This window comes from Rutilus rutilus, assembly GCF_951802725.1.
Source record: "Rutilus rutilus genome assembly, chromosome: 11".
Lineage (NCBI taxonomy): Eukaryota > Metazoa > Chordata > Actinopteri > Cypriniformes > Leuciscidae > Rutilus > Rutilus rutilus.
The window spans coordinates 29,638,315-29,657,533 of NC_140216.1; the positions used below are offsets into that span (position 1 = coordinate 29,638,315).

The following is a 19,219-nucleotide window of genomic DNA, read 5'->3' on the forward strand; positions in this document are numbered from 1 at the left end:
ATTATAGGCCCAATTGCTTACTAGAAATTTATTTAAGCTTAGAATTATAAGGTTAATTCTTTTGGTCGAAATTGAGTTTTTGACATAATCTGATCCATTAGGTGTTTATTAATGCCTGTGTGGTGTTATTTTTGTTTGTTTTTTTAAAAATGTTGTTAGTAGTTATTAATAAAATAGATTACACTACATAACAGTTTTGGCAGCTGGGATGTAAAAACTTTGATGCTCAATATCTCAGAACTACCCTAAACGGAGATAGAACCTTATAATTCTAAGCTCACGCGCTTTAACAAATCAGTAACACAAAACCAGACGGTAGTGAATAAGAATAGTGTTAAAGTGGCTTGCCACATTTCGGGCACTGCACTAACATGGTCAACACGAGCGTTTCCTCATTTCAGTACGAGCGCTTCTGCAGCGAGTGGAGCTCCAGAGGAAATACCGTCCGTGAAACACACACGACACTGCTTCATGACGATCTATGCCAGGTACGTCACATAAATCAACCATTTCGTCTGGTTACAAGGGATTTCATATGGAATAGGCTATCCTATATGGAAGTAAGGAGAAAAGGGGGGGGAAACATAAAAGGTGTAGGCTATGTGTCGCATTTCATGATAGAAGTTGCACTATAAGAAAATGGACATTAATCGTTGCATCGTGGTCGTGACAGACTTTCGGGGGCTTCGTAGGTGCGGGTCTCAGAAACACTCGCAGTGGAATATCAAACAGACACGACGTACAAGAATGAGACACGAACAAGTTTCCACACGCAGGTTTCGGTCGTGTTCAGCACAGAGTTGACAGGAGACGTTCGCATTTTAAAATTATTGTGTGTCTGATATCATTTCATACCGTGTGGAATTTTCTGTCATCGTCAGACTAAAGCAAACGGACATTTGGAACATTCACTTGCACTCTCATTCACTTTCAAAATTGGTCAAGACCGCTTCTGTGTAAAAACCATAGTGAGTTTCAAAACTTTGTAGGTGACTCACTTACTTCATTATGTTAAATAGCCAAGTAACACAGAATGTTAAACAACTAGTTTCTTAGTGGTTATCATATCACCTGGATCTAACTACCAGTCTGGCAGAAAACCTCCCATTCCCAGGCCCTGAGGGTAACCAACCTGATCTTCCTCTTGGATTAATGATGTTTTAAAAACAAATCCACACCGTAATGCATGTTTCATTTCATGCATTTGGTTTACAGCACATTTATTAAGCAAACGCTCAATTAAAGTAGGCGTTTCTGGTTAAATGTGTAAGCTTGTCCTCACTGTAAAAAATGTTGTAACCTAAATTCTAAATGAACAGGTTTTATTTGCTGTGGGGGATTTCCTGGAAGCTTGTGTGAAAGAATTACAATGTTGCCTTTAATTTCGTTTGGTTATCTCCATTCTTAGAATATGACATTTCTCTTTTCCCATTATTTATTTATTTATTTGGTCTTTTTCTCTTTTCCTCATTTATAAGTTGGGAAGAAGCTGAAGCCCTGAGACTTTGATCCTAATCAAGAATCTTGGGTGTTTTATGGCTGGAGATCTAAATCTGCAGGCATGTTCCAGGTCTTGGAATTGCTCTTCAAGCTCTTTCTTTTATCTTGTATAGAACAGAAAGAAAGCATGCTCATGCTCAAATTTCAGGATTCACACACTTGAACCCGCAGGCTGTCAGACAGTCACACATCTGAGTTTGCAAAACAAAGTAGCTAACCTAAGGTTAGGGAAGATAAGCTGAGTCCGTCCATGCATGTATGTACTTTTTAAACTAAAAAGTTGCAAAATTCACTAATGATTCAAACATTGCATTCAAGTGCAAGCTGGAACTAAGATGCTTTAGCCGAGTTTCACTTTTACTAGATAATATGAGTGTGTAATTCAACACAGCTGAGTGACTTGCTCCAATGAAGCAAAAGGGGAGTTTTTTGTTTTGCAATGAACACTATTGTTCTGCTCTGTGCTGCGTTCCTGGTATGTTACTGTAGGAAGCTGAAGTGAGATGGGTGGGGTGTTATTTTGGAAAAGAATTGTTGATCAATGCAGCCTTTCCATCTCTGTTACGTTCTAAACACAATTGACGTGCACTTTAAACAACGTAATTAACACTTGCTCTAAACACGTTTGGAATGCCCAGTGTGCTTTGTAAACTTCAGCTTGGCACACAGAAATAAGTGCTGTTGTCCATATTATCACTGAGCAATGCAAATGTAGTCAGGAAGAAACATAAGATGTGCGTTGTGATGTAAGGATGTGTAGTGTGTGTTCTCTAGATGTAAGTGTTTGATTGTATCTCTGTTTTCCCAAAAGACAATCTCTTTCTTTTTTGGGGGGCTCTTTTCTACTTCTAAGCACTTAGGCTAACTCTGGCTGGATTATTACCATCGCATTGCTATATGGTTGTTAAGGTATTCAGGGTGGTTGCTAGGGTGTTGTTGGTTTGTCAAGGCACTGCTATATGATTTCTAAGGTGTTCTGGGTGGTTGCTAGGGCATTGCTGGCTGGTTTGTGGTGAACGTCCTTGTTCAAACATCCTTGTTGATCCTGGAACAACACTTCAATCAACCAATCAGATTTGAAGAATAGTTTTTGTCAAGTTTCACAAGTTCGTTTGCCCATGTCATCTTTCAGCTGTTAAGGTTAAAGGTGAACTAAGTAACTTTTTTACCTTAACTGAACAGCTTCGGAGTCATTGGAATGGTTATATTACTTATTTCGGGTTGAATGGTGGTCGTTTCGCACCCCCCTGGTGCCCGTGAGCGGAAAATCCGCACTTGCAACTTTGAGCCAGCGGGCCGCCGGCCGCCGCGTCAGGAAGTATCGCGTGATATCAGGTCTCGCGATGTAAACAATTGCTTTACGGCCAAAAGAAATCTGCTAAAATGCTGTCATTATTGCGCTCCCTCACGCTGTTCGAACCCGTATGAAGAAGACGTTTTAAAGAATGTCCCATCTGCTTTGATGTCGTTGATCTGCTAGCCTCTGGTGTCTGAGAATCGGCAACGAGTTTTTACAACAGTGTTGTCAAATATCTATTCCGCAGCTGTGGGGGAGCTCTAGAGAGAAACCTGCGAGCAAAAAGCGAGAATACAGCGAAGAAATCCCGAAATTACTGAGCCCCGCTTTAAACGGATTTGGCTTGCTGTCCGCAGTGGAGGGGCTCGAGGAAGCAGCTTCAACTCGAGCTTAGTTACAGTATATACCCCCCAGTGGGACTAATAATGCTTGGAAGATGTGTCTGGTAGCAAGATTCCTAAATTATGTTGGGTAGGTGGAGGGATGTAAAAACAGCTGATGCCAGAACAAGGTGAGCGGCTGCTTATATGCTCCGGTAGTTAATTGAAAGATTAGATGGGTTCACTCTTCCGAAATGATGTTTAGGAACTTCACTTAGACTTATAACAAGGGTTAGGGGCTTCTTATTTACCTATCATTTCACTCTGATTGCAGGGATATATAATGGGTAGGGTTAGGTTTAGGGACAGTGATTGGACTGGAATGTTGTTCCATGATCAACAAAAGAGGTTGCTTGGAAAAATCACAGCTGGGTGGCTGTTAAGTTTAGTACTTTAGATTTTGGGATTTTTGTTTAATAAGGAATAATAATAGTGATGCTCCTCTCAGCAGTCTAAGATAGAGAGTCATTGCATTTTAGTTATGTTGCAATGTTTCATCCGGGGAAAGACAGTCAATAAAACAGCTTGTAGGCTATACAATGACACCTGATGTTTAATTTATCTAAAAAAAAAAAGTTATTCAATGTCAATAAACTCATTAGTTTCCTAGAAAAAAATCTCATTAATTAGTTATAAAAAAATATAATTGAGCATTTTGCTGAATATATGCACTGTATTACAAATTCATTATATTTTTACTTGACCTGTTAGTGATGTTTTTATTTATTGAATAAATCTGTCACGAAAACCAGTTATTACAGCTTATTGTCGTTTAAATGTTTATATTTCACCAACAAACTGGAGTAGAAACAATTCTGTTATTAAAAGGTTTATTAAAAAGAAAACTGCCTTATATGCCATTTTAATGTTTGTACTCAATTTGAGCTATTTAAGTGTTAATTATTAAATAAGTTTGATTAATTAATTGATTGTTTATTTATTATTTATTTTCGTTTTTCGGTCAAGTTCTTCCTGAAGTCTGTGCATCCCTAAATTTAGTGTTTGAACAGCTTGTATTCAAATCAGATAAACTGCCAATTGCAGTTTCTCAATGCCAATTTTTTCACATTCACATTACATTTACATTATTTAGCTTATGCAAATAAACAGAACCACATCAGCTGTGTTTATGAAATGGGAAATCATCCGTCTCCGGTAGACCTCCATTGAGATTTATAACTCACATTTTCCCATCTGAAATGGAGAAATTATACATTATATGGACAGACAGGCAGACAGATAGATATGCCAAAAATAATAACTTGTGTATCTCGTCACTCCATAAATAATCTTTCTCCTCCTATCTCCTCCTCATTAGTTTTCTCATTTCTTCCTCCCCTAGTAACAAACAATGTTAGCCATTGAAAACGAATTACACAACAACTAAATATGGGAAAGGGTCTCATTATTTAAGAATGTGTTAACGTAACCATCAGAGGGTGACTGAGGTCTGTTAGGCAGTCTCTCACAGTATGTTCATACTCTGTATTGCACATTGTGACCTAACGGTTTGTCCACACTTGGCAGAAGTTTCAAGGACTGGTTTGTTTACTTGCGACTGACATTCTAGAGCGTTTAGTGCAACATTCTTTCTCATGCATGTAGTTCTAGCATATCAGAGGGGTTTGGATTTACCCTTTAGGGACTCGTAAATGATTTCCAGATATCTGTCCTTTTCTATTCCCAGCTAGTTCTGTAGTGCCATCAGGCAGCCTTTAAAGTCATCAAATATGTTGCACATTCTTTCTCATGTAGGCTATGTAGTTCTAGCATATCAGAGGGGTTTGGATTCCAGATGTTTACCCTTTAGGGCAGGGTTCACCAATCTCGGTCCTGGAGGGCCGCTGTCCTGCAGAGTTTAGCTCCAACCAGCTCCAACACACCTGTTTGAAAGTTTCTAGTATGCCTAATGAGACCTTGATTAGCTGCTTGAGGTGTGTTTAATTGGGGTTGGAGCTAAACTCTGCAGGTCAGCCCTCCTCCAGGACCGAGATTGGTGAACCCTGCTTTAGGGACTTGTAAATGATTTCCAGGTATCTGTCCTTTTCTGTTCCCAGCTAGTTCTGTAGTGCCATCAGGCACCCTTTAAAGTCATCAAATACTGTACTTTGCCAAATGATTGTGGAATTTTAGTTAAATGCTGAAGGAAATATATTCAGCAGGTTTGGAGCTTTCTTATGGAACAGATATAGACCACTAACTATCCTCTGTGTTTCAGGTATGGATCAAATGCTAAACTCAGTATGAGCACTATATAGCCCATAGCTTTCCTTTGGACATTCACAGACAGAGGACACTGAAAAGAGAGAGAGAGAGAGAAAGCAGCATGGCTGTCTTCAAGCTGGATAATGTTGAAGACCTTTATGAGATTGGAAATGTTTTGGGAAGGTAAAGAGATGTAAAACAATTTTCTGCTATATTCTCTTTCCTTACAAAAAAAGATGACCGTACCATGGTATATACTACTGTTCAAAAGTTTAGGGAAATCAATTTATTATAAATCTTCTACTTCTCAAAGAATCCTAACAAAAAGCAGCACAACTCATGATTGATTATAAGAAATGTGTCTTGAGCACCAAATCAGCATATCAAAATGATTTCTGAAGGATCATGTGACACTGAAAACTGGAGTAATAATGCTGAAAATTTAGATTTGCCATTACAGGAATGAATAACATTTTAAAATTGTAATAATATTTCACAAAATTACTGTTTTACTGTATTTTTAATCAAGTAAATACAGCCTTGGTGGGCATACAAGACTTTCAAAAACATAAAAAATCGTACAGATCCAAACTTTTGAACGGTAGTGTTTATCAAAATATTATATTTTATAACAATATTATGATCATATCCATATACATTGGTATTTAAAATGTATTTTAAAGGCACTTCAAATAATAATTTGGTATTAACATGGCAAAATATCCAACAAAAAATGTATTACAGTTTATTTAAATAAAGTGATTATAATTGGTTAATTACATTCAAATGTGCCATAATAAATTATTACTTGGCAGAGAAAAAAATTATAGGTAAAATGAAGTATCTAAAATAAATAAATATAATTAAAATAATTTATAGTGCCATATATGAAGTATTTTACTATGTATATTACACAGCTGGTGCACTATACATGCATTGTACTGTTATGATTATCTGTTTTGGCCCCGTTTTTTCTTGGACTTACATAGTTGAATACCTGCCTAGTTCTTAACACTTATCTCGGTTCATTCTGTCCATCGCTGCTGTCTTAAGTGGTCACTTCGGGCAGGTGCGTGAGGTGCGGGAGCGGACCACTGGCGTTCTGTGGGCCGGGAAGTTCCTGAAGCTGAAGAAAGGTGCAGGAAGCAGGCTGGGCCTGGAGAGGAAGAGTGTGGAGAAGGAGGTGGAGATCCTACAGAGCCTTCAGCATCAAAATATCATGGCAATCAGAGATGTTTTCGAGAGCAGGGCAGAGGTGGTCCTCATCGTTGAGCTGTGAGTATATGTGTATGTCTGAGGTACAATTTTTTTTTTTTTTTAAAGGTGGAGAAAGCTTCTTAATATAGAAAAAAACAGAAAGTGATAATATAATAAATATTATAAGGAAATGTCCATCATATTTTATAATAAAATCAAAAGTAAGCAATTAAATATATATTTTGCAAAAAGTTTTTTTTAAACCTCTGTTTAAATTGTGAAATTCTTTTCATGTTTTATTAAAATATAGTAAAATATTATTAGCTTAAATTATAATTAAACCTTAATTTTTAAATAATACAATGAAATAAAATGTTTTTGCATTACAACAATGAATCATCATTCATCATCATCATGACCTGTGGTTCATTCCTGTCTTCTCTGACATATATTTTTTATTTTATTTTTCATTTTTTATATAGCATAAAGGGTGGAGAACTCTTTGATTTCATCGCTGAGAAAGAAAACCTCACCGAGACGGAGGCCATTGAGTTTATGAAGCAGATTCTGGAAGGTGTCAGCTACATGCACAAAAAAACCGTTGGCCATTTTGACCTGAAGGTAGGAAGGATGCCCAGTTGTATTGAAACTCCCAGCTTAATAAGTCAGAAAAGCGAACCGTTCAACCACACAAACAGTTTCAAATGGCCTTCAAAAGTTATTTTTAACTCCATGTGTAGCAAGCTTGTCACTTCCTATAAAGATTTCAACATGGTAATGAGGAAGTAGACTGTGTACCTTTCTCACTTAAACTGTCACCGCTGACCAAAATTAGACACTTCCTGATGAAATATTCATACGACAACAATGTTTATCCAGATATTTTGATTATGTGTGAACATTGTTGAAATGCATTATATCTGCTATATTCGTTTAAAAATATCTGTAATACTTATTTATATCTGTGTCATACATTTTTACTGAGATTCTCAAAGAAACCATAACAGAATTTTACTGACCTAAAACCTATGTAGAAAAAACAAGGTTAGGATAAACATATCATTTACAATAAAAATCAATAAACACTTTGTGAGTCAGGCTAAAGACATATTTTTATATTACTTTTTGTTCTTCAGCCGGAGAACATCATGTTGTCGGACAAGCTCGCTCCCAATCCAGACATCAAGATCATTGATTTCGGCATGGCTCATCGCTTCATTCAAGGAGAAGAGTATAAGAGTTTAGGTGGAACCCCTCAGTATATTGGTGAGTGGTTCAGTCTGTGTGGTTTTGACTTCAAGTGAATGTGTTCATTTAAAAGCCATAAACCTATGCAAATATGCAAATGCAGCCCTGAATGCTTGTCCAATACCAAAAGCATGAGATATGCACTACCATTCAAAAGTTTGGGGCCGGTACGATTTTTAATGTTTTTGAAAGAAGTATCTTCTGCTCACCAAGGCTATAATTATTTGATCCAAAATACAGTAAAAACCGTAATATTGTGTAATATTATTGCAATTTCAAATAAGTGTTTTCTATTTTATTATATTTTAAAATGTAATTTATTCCTGTGATGGCAAAGCTGAATTTTCAGCAGCCATTACTCCAGTCTTCAGGGTCACATGATCCTTCAAAAATCTTTCTAATATGCTGGTTTGGTTATCAAGAAACTTTTATTATTAATATCAATGTTGAAACCAGTTGTGCTACTTAATATTTTGCTAGAAACCGTGATATATTTTCTTCAGGATTCTTTGATTAAAGATAGGTTAGGCAGTTTTGGAGAAGCTAGCAATAGCAAGCTAGCTTTGAAAGCATAAGATCCCACCCTCCCTTCAGAGTGCTCTCCAAAGCCACGGCTCCTCCAAAACACACACACGCACAGCCAGAGCAGAGTCTGAAAAGTGCCACGACGAGAGACGTGTTGGTGGAGGGTCGAACACAGCGCTCTCAGCATGCGCTCTCTAAACCCTTTGTGCCAGGTGTTGTTGGTCCCAAGAGGACGTTTGACTGACATGTAACACAACCAATGTTGTTTTGCTTCATATTTAGTTGCGTGAAAATGTAAAGTCGATGTCTCCTCAATAACAAACCGGCGTGCATCTAATAAATTATTCATTCAAGAACGTTGTGCAAGTTTACTGCAACTTCACATACTTTTGAAATCAAGCGTTTAGTTGATCCTGGTTGAAGCGTTTATTGTCACAGTTGTAAACACAGCGGCGTTCTTCTTCCCCAAAGGGGTTTGGGGTCACGGCATTTATTTCAAGGTGGACCGTTAAAGAATGCGACACACGCGTCTCTACATCCTGTAGAATTCAACCAATCAGATGACGACTTAAAAAAACTGTGTTTCCAGTTAAGTGCCATATGCATCAGACGTTCAGCCAACGGTCCGTGGGTGTGACGTCTGAGGCTGAGACTTGGAGGAACGTAAGGTAGCTGCTGTTTGCCTTCCTTACACTCTTGCTCAGCCTGTATAGCATCATGGATCTGCATTATCTGAGTGAGCAGGGTGCGCGGTAGTATGCAGATAATTAGGTTGACAGGCATATCGGACATCCTATCATTGCAATCGGACCGAATGCAATGATTGGACGAACATTTTATAGTCCTGAGCATTCCACAGAAGATATACAGTACTGTGCAAAAGTCTTAGGCATGTTAATACCCCCCCCCCCCAAAATGGTTTTAAGTCAGTTATTTATATATTTTGCTGTAGTGTGTCAATAGGAAATATCAGTTTACATTTCCAAACATTCTTTTTGCCATTAATTGTAATAATCCAGTGAGATTTAACATGCCTAAGACTTTTGCACAGTACTGTATATGTGTACATCTTCTGTCAAATGCTCAGGACCATTGCGTATACTGTGTGTGTGTGTGTGTGTGTATATACCACTATAATTATTAAAGGGTTACTTCAGGATTTAGCATTAAGCTTTGTATTAGTAGAAAACCTGTAGTATTTTCGAATTACCGTGCTTTCCACCCTCATATCCCCCTGAGACAAGAGATTTATGTATTTTTTGTCTGGAAAAAATCCTCCGATGACGCAAAAATCGTCATTTTGCGTCATCGGAGGATTTTCTGGTCAGAGGCTAAAGACTACAGCCAGTAGATGGCGTTGTTCCGCATGTTTTCAGCCCGCCCATAGAGGGAGGGATCTCACTCACAGAATGTACACAGTGTCAGCCGTCTTTCTTTGGAAGCTAAGCTAGTAGGCTCTTGTTCTGTGGAGAAAGCTGAATAGTAGGAGAAAGCTGAGTAAGTAGGGGTAAACAACAACATCCTCCTTTTCCCGGACTTGTCCGGCGGGCGAGATCGTTCAAAATGTACGGGATTCAGCTTTTGCGTTCTGCGGTCGCCATTCATTGTTTACATGCACATGCACCTTTTGTTTCAATCTAACTGAATTCATTCCGATTGGTGAATCTGAATGTAGTGTTTACATGAACGCTAAACAAGTGATCGGTTGATGTGCGTTTTACCATTGCTAAGAAAATTCCCGCTCCTCCGTGAGATGCGAGACCCGGCGCGTCTCAGTAATCATGCCACCGGCCTCGCGCTGTTCTCCCGTGGCCGTCAGCCTCATCCTGCTCGCCACAGTAAACATGATGAATGGCGACTGTAGAACGCAAAAGCCGAATCCCGGACATTTTGGCCCATCTCTAAATCACTGGCAAACTCATCACGTAGGCTAGCCTTGTTGTTTTCAACTACGCACTCTTACCGGTAGGCGTGGCCTCCTAAGGCAGCGAAGCAAGTGCATTCTGGGAGTTGTTGTCTTTCATCCACATAAGACAAAAATGCATTTTCTGGCTTTTCTCGGTCTAGAAAGCTCCAAATTCAAAAATTTCTTCACATTTCTTCTACTTAAATGACCTATTTTAAATACACATTCATCTTCCCAGAGGTGAAGTATCCCTTTAACTGCTATGACAGGATGTGAAGAGACTTTCAGTTTCAACCAACAAAAATGCTTCTGGAAAAAAATCCCTACCTCCCTAAAAGAACAGCATTTATTTGAAATAGAAACCTTTTGTATCAATGTTAAAGTCTTTACTGTCACTTTGATCAATTTAATGAATCTTTGCTGTGAATGAATGTATTTCTTTAAAATATAAAATCTTACTGACCCCAGTTATTTGAATGGTATTGTATAATTTGCGTTCTTCCATGGCGGTAAAAAAAGAGTTACCTTCAGTTGTCTGTGCTGCTGTTATACCGGTTTTGTTATTATTTAAGCAGGTAACTATAAATGTGTCAACAGTTGAGTGTTTGCTTTTGTAACTAAACTGCTTCTGCATTTACATAACTGCATACAGTATTTTTTTTTTTTTTTTTGGCTAAGTGTGTGTGCGCATGTTTAGTTTGCATCTGCTCGAGTGTGTTTGACTCAGCAGTCAGCACCTTCTTCTGTCTCTGCATGTGTTGTTCCTGCCTTTAGCAATATGCACAATTTTTAGTTCTAGCCGTCTCCATGGAGATGGGAAAACTTCAGATGAAATGGCAGAGCTGCGTCAGTTCAGCAAAAAAAAAAATGAGTGAACATGAACAGAAATAACTATTGTGAGATGTGATGTCACTGCTGATGTATTACACAAATGCCCTTGAGTGGTTTAACAGCTCATCAGTTCCCTTAAACTACAGCGTGTGAATGTGTGCGTGTGCGTGTGTGCGTGTGTGTGTGTGTGCAGAAAACATACTGAAATGTCACAAACGCACATCCTTTGGTTGGCCTACCACACTTGCCAGTGCTCTTTTAAATATTGACCTTGACAGAAAAGCACATGCACACATATTTTGTACTCTCAAACTGTACTTCAGGAGACTATGGACCAATATTATTTTTACAACCAATACAAATAGGGATTATTTTTAATACTAATATGCAGAACCTATTTTAATTCGTTTTAATTCTGATTTCTGACACAGTAATAAATAGCCAAATCTTTAGATTTGACATGCATAATTAATATGAATATTAAATTATAAATGATAAAAAAAATCAAGAAATGTAATAAATATATTTTTAAATAATAATAATAGTTTTAGTAGCTGTTTTGAGATATAAATACTTCACATAAATAGATTTTGTTAAATATGCATAATATGAATATTAAATAATAAATAATGTATTTGATAAATATACATTTATAATTAATAATAAGTTTTAAATTTTAAGTTTTTAATAATAATATTTTACTAGTTTTTGTCTATTATTAAAGAAATTCTTTTTTAATACATAATCTTTCCTGTAAACGTTGTTGTTTCATGTTGAATAAATGTAAATGTAAGTAGAAAACTGAATATTGGTATTGGGCAAAGCAAGTATTCTGATTTTCTCCAGATGAGACTAGGCAGAAGTAGTATGCTACTTGATATTAAGTTGTCCCCTTTGTCCAAAGATACTAGCACTTTACTTATCATGAGAATATCCTTTGTGAACAATAGAGGTTAAGTGTTTTTCTAAGCACATATAGTGATAGGCCCGAATTGTGATCCCAGTAACTCACCAGTGCCTGAGTCTGCCCTACTTATGGCTGAACCTATCCCAAATAATTAAGTTATCACCACCACTTTGTCATTTAAAATACACTTTCATTTGATAGACTAACAGGTTTAAAGGGATAGTTCACCTAAATAGTACAATTTCCTCATTTACTCACTTTTTTGTTACTATTACTTTGTCATTTTCAGTCACAAAACAATTAGAGATTAACAGAAGATGCCTTCATCTCTGAGAATGTTAACTAAGGCAGTCTGTTTGTTAGTCAGCTACTTTAAACCCCCCAAAAAAGAAAAAAAAATCCTACAGATTTTCTGTCAAGGTAAAGTGAAGCTTTGTTCGTATGAAACTCGGTAGGGAACAGAGCACAATCTGCTGTGGTTCACGTGAGGACATGTGGATCTCAAAGAATGCATTTAATGGTTTGATTTTTGTGAGTTTGGCTTCTCAAAAAAGCTTGCTTCAGTCTGGCCAAAGCTGTCTGAAACTGTTGATTAATGCAAGAAAATGAGATCAGTGCGCTGTTGCAACTGAAAAAAGTTTTTATGAGAGCCAACAGAAGAGTTGGTGAGTTTTATTTTAACTCTACATTATCTTTCCTTTTCTCTCAGCCCCTGAGATCATCAACTTTGAGCCTCTCGGTACGGCGGCTGATATGTGGTAAGTCTTGCCTGGTTAAATTAGTAACAAACACTCAAACGTACTATAGTGTCAGAATGCATGAGGGAGTTTTAGGCATGCTCAGACTTGATTCGTCCTTCCTCAGATATTACCAGGTGCTCATTTAAGTGTGTGCATCTGTCTCAACGTGTATATGTATTTGTAGGTCATAATATGCAACTGAATATGGATGTAAACATAGTCAGAAGGCAAGCTATTTTGGCTTTTGACAAAAAGCAGTAGCTATCGTCTGCTGTGCCAAAGACAACAACTCATGCCTGGTTAGCATAATTGTTAGCATAATATGTGTTCGGTTTACATCTCATTCGTTCCTGAAGCCCGACTGGTAGAGCATGGCATAAACAAAGCCGGGGTCATGGGTTCAGTTTCCAGAGAACACTGGTCAAATCTGAAACTATTTCAAATGTCACTTAACATATAAAAGAATATATTAAATTAATGAATTTCTATATCAAAATGTAGACTTTGTGAATTATATTTTATAATGATATGTTTATTTGAATAAAAATGTTACATATTTATTTATAAAATATTATATATAAAATAGCTAATAAAAAATATATAATTTTAATTATTTTTGGAAAACATTTGATATATTTATTACCGGTATAATAATAGCAATAGTAATTTCAATCGTTGTTGTGAGATACAAATAGTCTTTATATAAACATTTTTATTTTAATGTTTTTTTTTTATAAAATATATGTAAAATAGTTACTTAAATATTTGTTATTATGTCATTAATATTTATTTTTGGTTTGCATGTTGAATAGTTCAGAATTCTATACATACGGAAAGTATTCAGACCCCCTTAAATTTTTCACTCTTTGTTATATTGCAGCCATTTGCTAAAATCATTTAAGTTCTTTTTTTCCCCTCATTATTGTACACACAGCACCCCACATTGACAGAAAAACACAGAATTGTTGACATTTTTGCACATTTATTTAAAAAGAAAAACTGAAATATCACATGGTCCTAAGTATTCAGACCCTTTGCTCAGTATTTAGTAGAAGCACCCTTTTGATCTAATACAGCCATGAGTCTTTTTGGGAAAGATGCAACAAGTTTTTCACACCTGGATTTGGGTATCCTCTGCCATTCCTCCTTGCAGATCCTCTCCAGTTCTGTCAGGTTGGATGGTAAACGTTGGTGGACAGCCATTTTCAGGTCTCTCCAGAGATGCTCAATTGAGTTTAAGTCAGGGCTCTGGCTGGGCCATTCAAGAACAGTCACGGAGTTGTTGTGAAGCCACTCTTTCGTTATTTTAGCTGTGTGCTTAGGCTCATTGTCTTGTTGGATGGTGAACCTTCGGCCCCTCTGGAGAAGGTTTTCGTCCAGGATATCCCTGTACTTGGCCGCATTCATCTTTCCCTCGATTGCAACCAGTCGTGCTGTCCCTGCAGCTGAAAAACACCCCCACAGCATGATGCTGCCACCACCATGCTTCACTGTTGAGACTGTATTGGACAGGTGATGAGCAGTGCCTGGTTTTCTCCACACATACCGCTTAGAATTAAGGCCAAAAAGTTCTATCTTGGTCTCATCAGACCAGAGAATCTTATTTATCACCATCTTGGAGTCCTTCAGGTGTGCTTTCATGTGTCTTGCACTGAGGAGAGGCTTCCGTCGGGCCACTCTGCCATAAAGCCCCGACTGGTGGATGGCTGCAGTGATGGTTGACTTACTACAACTTTCTCCCATCTCCCGACTGCATCTCTGGAGCTCAGCCACAGTGATCTTTGGGTTCTTCTTTACCTCTCTCACTAAGGCTCTTCTCCCCCGATAGCTCAGTTTGGCCGGACGGCCAGCTCTAGGAAGGGTTCTGGTCGTCCCAAACGTCTTCCATTTAAGGATTATGGAGGCCACTGTGCTCTTAGGAACCTTAAGTGCAGCAGAATTTTTTTTGTAACCTTGTCCAGATCTGTGCCTTGCCACAATTCTGTCTCTGAGCTCTTCAGGCAGTTCCTTTGACCTCATGATTATCATTTGCTCTGAGATGCACTGTGAGCTGTAAGGTCTTATATAGACAGGTGTGTGGCTTTCCTAATCAAGTCCAATCAGTATAATCAAACACAGCTGGACTCAAATGAAGGTGTAGAACCATCTCAAGGATGATCAGAAGAAATGGACAGCACCTGAGTTAAATATATGAGTGTCACAGCAAAGGGTCTGAATACTTAGGACCATGTGATATTTCAGTTTTTCTTTTCTAAATGTGCAAAAATGTCAACAATTCTGTGTTTTTCTGTCAATATGGGGTGCTGTGTGTACAATAATGAGGAAAAAAAAATTACTTAAATGATTTTAGCAAATGGCTGCAATATAACAAAGAGTGAAAATTTTAAGGGGGTCTGAATACTTTCCGTACCCACTGTAGGCTTTAAGATTCAGTTACTAATGATTAATCATGCTCTTGTGATGTTTTTCAGGAGTATTGGTGTCATTACCTACATTCTGTAAGTAATCTTTCATTGTTCATCATATGATAACACTCTAGACAGCCAAATCCTTTAAGAATTATTCTGCAAACCAAGGTCCTGCTCCAGATATTCAGATTTTAACTAGAACATAAATTGCCTCCGAAATAAAGCCTCCCTTTGACAAGCAATGTGCTTTCTCAAGTTTATAGGTCAGGTCTCGTGGGATGAGATCAGTTATGTCAGAAATGAAGCATACCAGATATGGAGTAGATAACCATCAGAATGCTTTGTAAAAGCCTGCGGCTTTAAGCAGGAATAAAGCAGTTGATCTTAAAGGGGGTGTGTGTAATTTTTAAATGTTAACATATTTTCTCGCAGATTATTGTGGAGAGATATGTCAAATACAGAAACAAGACCTTTTTATGGTTCTTTAAAAACAGGCATGAAAACAACCCTTTTTGTAGTCCGTACAAGGTCATCTGATGGCTTTCCTAAAGACAAAAGTAGAAAAACAGTAATTATTTAACTTAATCTGGTTATTGCACAGTCTTTAAAGATACTACTGTTATTCTTTAATGCATCAGCGCATGTTTGAATTAACAATAGCCAAGCTTAATAATTTATGAAAAAGTCTTTCGTACTTGCAATTAGCTAATGTTACACAATAAATTATTATTGTAACGTGTTACTCATTACATTTGTCAAGTGACTAGATATATAGACAATTAATGCGAATGGCTACTTTCCTAATCATAGCTAAAACTTTTTTCACTACATGCGTATCAAAACACTAGCTAGCTACATATGTAAACAATGACGAAGCCACAATGCTAGCTCAAATTATGCTGCATAATACTTAAATTGTTCATGTAAAGAAATACAAAAAAAAAAAAAAATTGTAATTACCAGAATCAAAATGTGTGCTGCATGTCCTAGAGTTGACTTCTCGCTTCACTTCTGCAATCCAGATGACACATTGAGTTTCGTAGGTTAGTTCCAGGCCTGAGGGAGCAACATGGACCTCATTTTAATTTTGACATTTTTCATAGCAGGATTTAATAAATTAGCACAATCCCACTGTGCATCAAACACCTCCCGCCGATGGAGTAACATTAAGTGGCATGGCATCTTACGCACAGAAGGCATTGGCGGTTTTCATTGGCATGTGCCAGCGGATAGTGACATGCGGCACTAAAACTTGTGATATGCCGATGGATTGCGTCATGTACCACTGACAATTCTGTGGAACATGTCACCTTATGTTGTGGCACCTCCAGTAGTGACTGACAGAGTTGAGCAGCTATACTGACGTAATTGTGATACAAAATCCTAAATAAATAGTATAATTTAGTGATTTTTTTAAATAAATATCAATTAAACGTTTACAAATCGGTAATATTTTTTAAACATGTATTCAGCTGGTGGCACATCTGTATTTGAGTGGCATGTGCCACTGAATGTTGTGTAATACCAGTGCTATTGTATGTTGTTGCTCACGCAAACTGCCCATTCTAGGAAACACACCGAATAATCATGGTCACTAAATACTGCATTAACAGCCACATCCATTGCTATAACTTTTATATGCATATTGCTGCATGCACGCCGGTAGGTGTCAGTATAAGAATACATGTTTCAACATTCATGTTTGCTGTGCTTCTAAACCAGTGCCCTGGCACGCTGACACTACACGTACCTTTAGACGGGTATGTAGACGGGCTGAGCGCCAATGGAAAAAGGACAGAAGACTACTTCTATCTCAGTAGTCTAATTCTGGATATACTGCATGATGTTCCATTATGTTCTTCCATCTGGTCTGAGTTTGAGCCGATTGATCTGGATTCATGTAATGAAATCGTTGGTCACCTAAAACTTACTATTTGTCCTCAGGATATGAATCCACCTTTTTTCCTGAGACAAATCATGGACACAGTTGGTCCTGGCCTGTTATTGGTTATTAACAAATGCCTGTCTACTGGTTCCTTCCCTAACAGTCTTAAATTTGCTGTGGTAACGCCATATCTTTAAAAAACTTTGGGAATATTTGGATCCTTCCTCTTTTTCTAACTTCCGTCCTATTTCTAATCCAACTTTTATCTCAAAGATCCTTGAGAGAGTTGCACTGACTCAATTACAATCTTACTTGGCTGTAAATTATCTTCATGAAACGTTTCAATCTGGTTTTAAAGCTCTACACAGTACTGAATCTAAGAGTTTCAAGCGATATTTTTACAGAAATTGATTCTGGGAAATCCATGGCTTTAGTTTTTTTAGACCTGAGTTCTGCATTTGATTTGGTCGACCATGAGGTCCTGTTGAGACGTCTGGAGATATCTGTGGGCTTTCGTGGCGTTGTTTTACAGTGGTTCCGTTCTTATCTGACCAACAGATGGTTTAGAGTTCGTATTGGTCATCAGTCCTCCTCTAGTTTACCTCTAAACTGTGGAGTCCCACAGGGATCAATCCTCGGGCCTGTATTGTTTACCCTTTACATGCTACCTCTGGCTTCCATTTTTAATAAATACAGAGTATGCTTTCGGCTATACGCTGATGATATTTAAATCTATTTTCCTTTAAAACATAATGATAAAAATGGTTTACAACCACTGTTGGCCTGTTTAAAGGACCTGAGCTTTGGCTTTCGAGTCATTTTCTAAATTTAAATGAAAATAAAACTGAAATAATTATATTTGGGCCTAAGGAAAACTGTGTGCTTGATGTTGACTGTGGTTCTCTTGCCCCATATGAAACTCAATGCGCTAGAAATCTAGGCTTTCTGTTTAAAATTGGATAAACAGATCACTACTATTGTAAAATCATGCTTTTTTCTTATTCGCCAACTCTCTAAAGTGAAACCTTTTTTAACTTCCCAGAGTAACTTCCAAACAGCGATTCATGCTTTCGTAACAACTCGTCTAGACTATTAATTCACTTTATTTTGGTGTCTCTCGGTCTTCCCTCTCTGTCGCAGCTGTTAGTTTCCTCACTGGGACCCGCAAGTATGAGTCGGTAACCCCTATTTTATCTGCGCTGCACTGGCTACCTGTCAAATTTATTTGTTTATTACAGTTTTTTCTCAGTCGCTTTGGTGCATTTCTCAGATGAAATTCTCAAAACTACTTGTTCAACCTCCATATCATCTAGTCACTTGTGCACATAATAAAAGCAGTTTCTCTTACAAGTACAATTGTCTGCGGTTTCCTACATTATCAGTCGCTAATGCCATGTTGCTCAAAATGTATTAAATAGTTCTCTGTGCAATAGTCTTACCCCTCAAAACATCTAGTCATTAGGTCATCGTATAAGTCATTAAATGCAAAATGGTTGATGTAGTTGTCATAAACTGTCAATCATTTTTTCCACACATTTCTATTAGACTTTTTGTAAATGTGCCGAGGTGAATCTTGACTTTCACTAATAAAGAGAATGTAGATCAACCAATGAGAAGTCAGTTCTCTGAAATAGCTCAAAGTTGCATCTCATGAACCTTCAATTGGCAAGCATATATACAGTGCTTGCCAATTGGTCTTTCTTTCCTGTGTTTGCCTTTCTAATGTTGTATTTTCGCCTTTGTGCCCCTATTTCTTTTTCTTTTCTATATCACAATAATATTGTTTTTCACAATAACATTTTTTTTTGTCAGACCACTAGTAAAAGTGTAACTGTGAATCCTAACCAGTCTCTTTCAATCAATAACTCACGTACAGTAGTGTGTAAATTTGTACTTTTTAAATGGATATAAGGCATACAGAAGAAGCGCAGCTTTGTACATTTCAATAAAGTAAATGTCATCCAAACTGTTGCCATAGTTTCCATCAGGTAATACTAACAGAGTGCAGTGTTTTATTGACAACATGACTAAGCATTTTGACTATCTTGTTTGTGAACAATGGCACAAGGACTTTTCATTCTGATGGCACTGATATGTTTATTGACATAAATACTTACTTTTGAGAGATGAACTAAAGATTTTGAGTAAGTTACAGGCTTTTGCAGGTAATCCAATGTGTGGTGCTGTTTG

At 37.4% G+C, this 19,219-nt stretch overlaps 1 protein-coding gene across 1 annotated transcript in view; it reads left to right on the top strand.

Annotated features, from left to right (window-relative positions):
• The first annotated feature begins 379 nt into the window (after positions 1-379).
• Positions 380-19,219, top strand: part of LOC311299860 (death-associated protein kinase 2) — a 27,424-nt gene continuing 8,584 nt past the window's right edge. Inside the window, exons 1-7 of the mRNA XM_084423740.1 lie at positions 380-488; positions 5,396-5,565; positions 6,436-6,657; positions 7,062-7,200; positions 7,716-7,845; positions 12,706-12,754; positions 15,208-15,234. Of these exons, the coding sequence (XP_084279866.1) occupies positions 5,504-5,565; positions 6,436-6,657; positions 7,062-7,200; positions 7,716-7,845; positions 12,706-12,754; positions 15,208-15,234 (629 nt within the window). The 5' untranslated portion in view covers positions 380-488; positions 5,396-5,503. The remainder of the gene's footprint in view (positions 489-5,395; positions 5,566-6,435; positions 6,658-7,061; positions 7,201-7,715; positions 7,846-12,705; positions 12,755-15,207; positions 15,235-19,219) is intronic.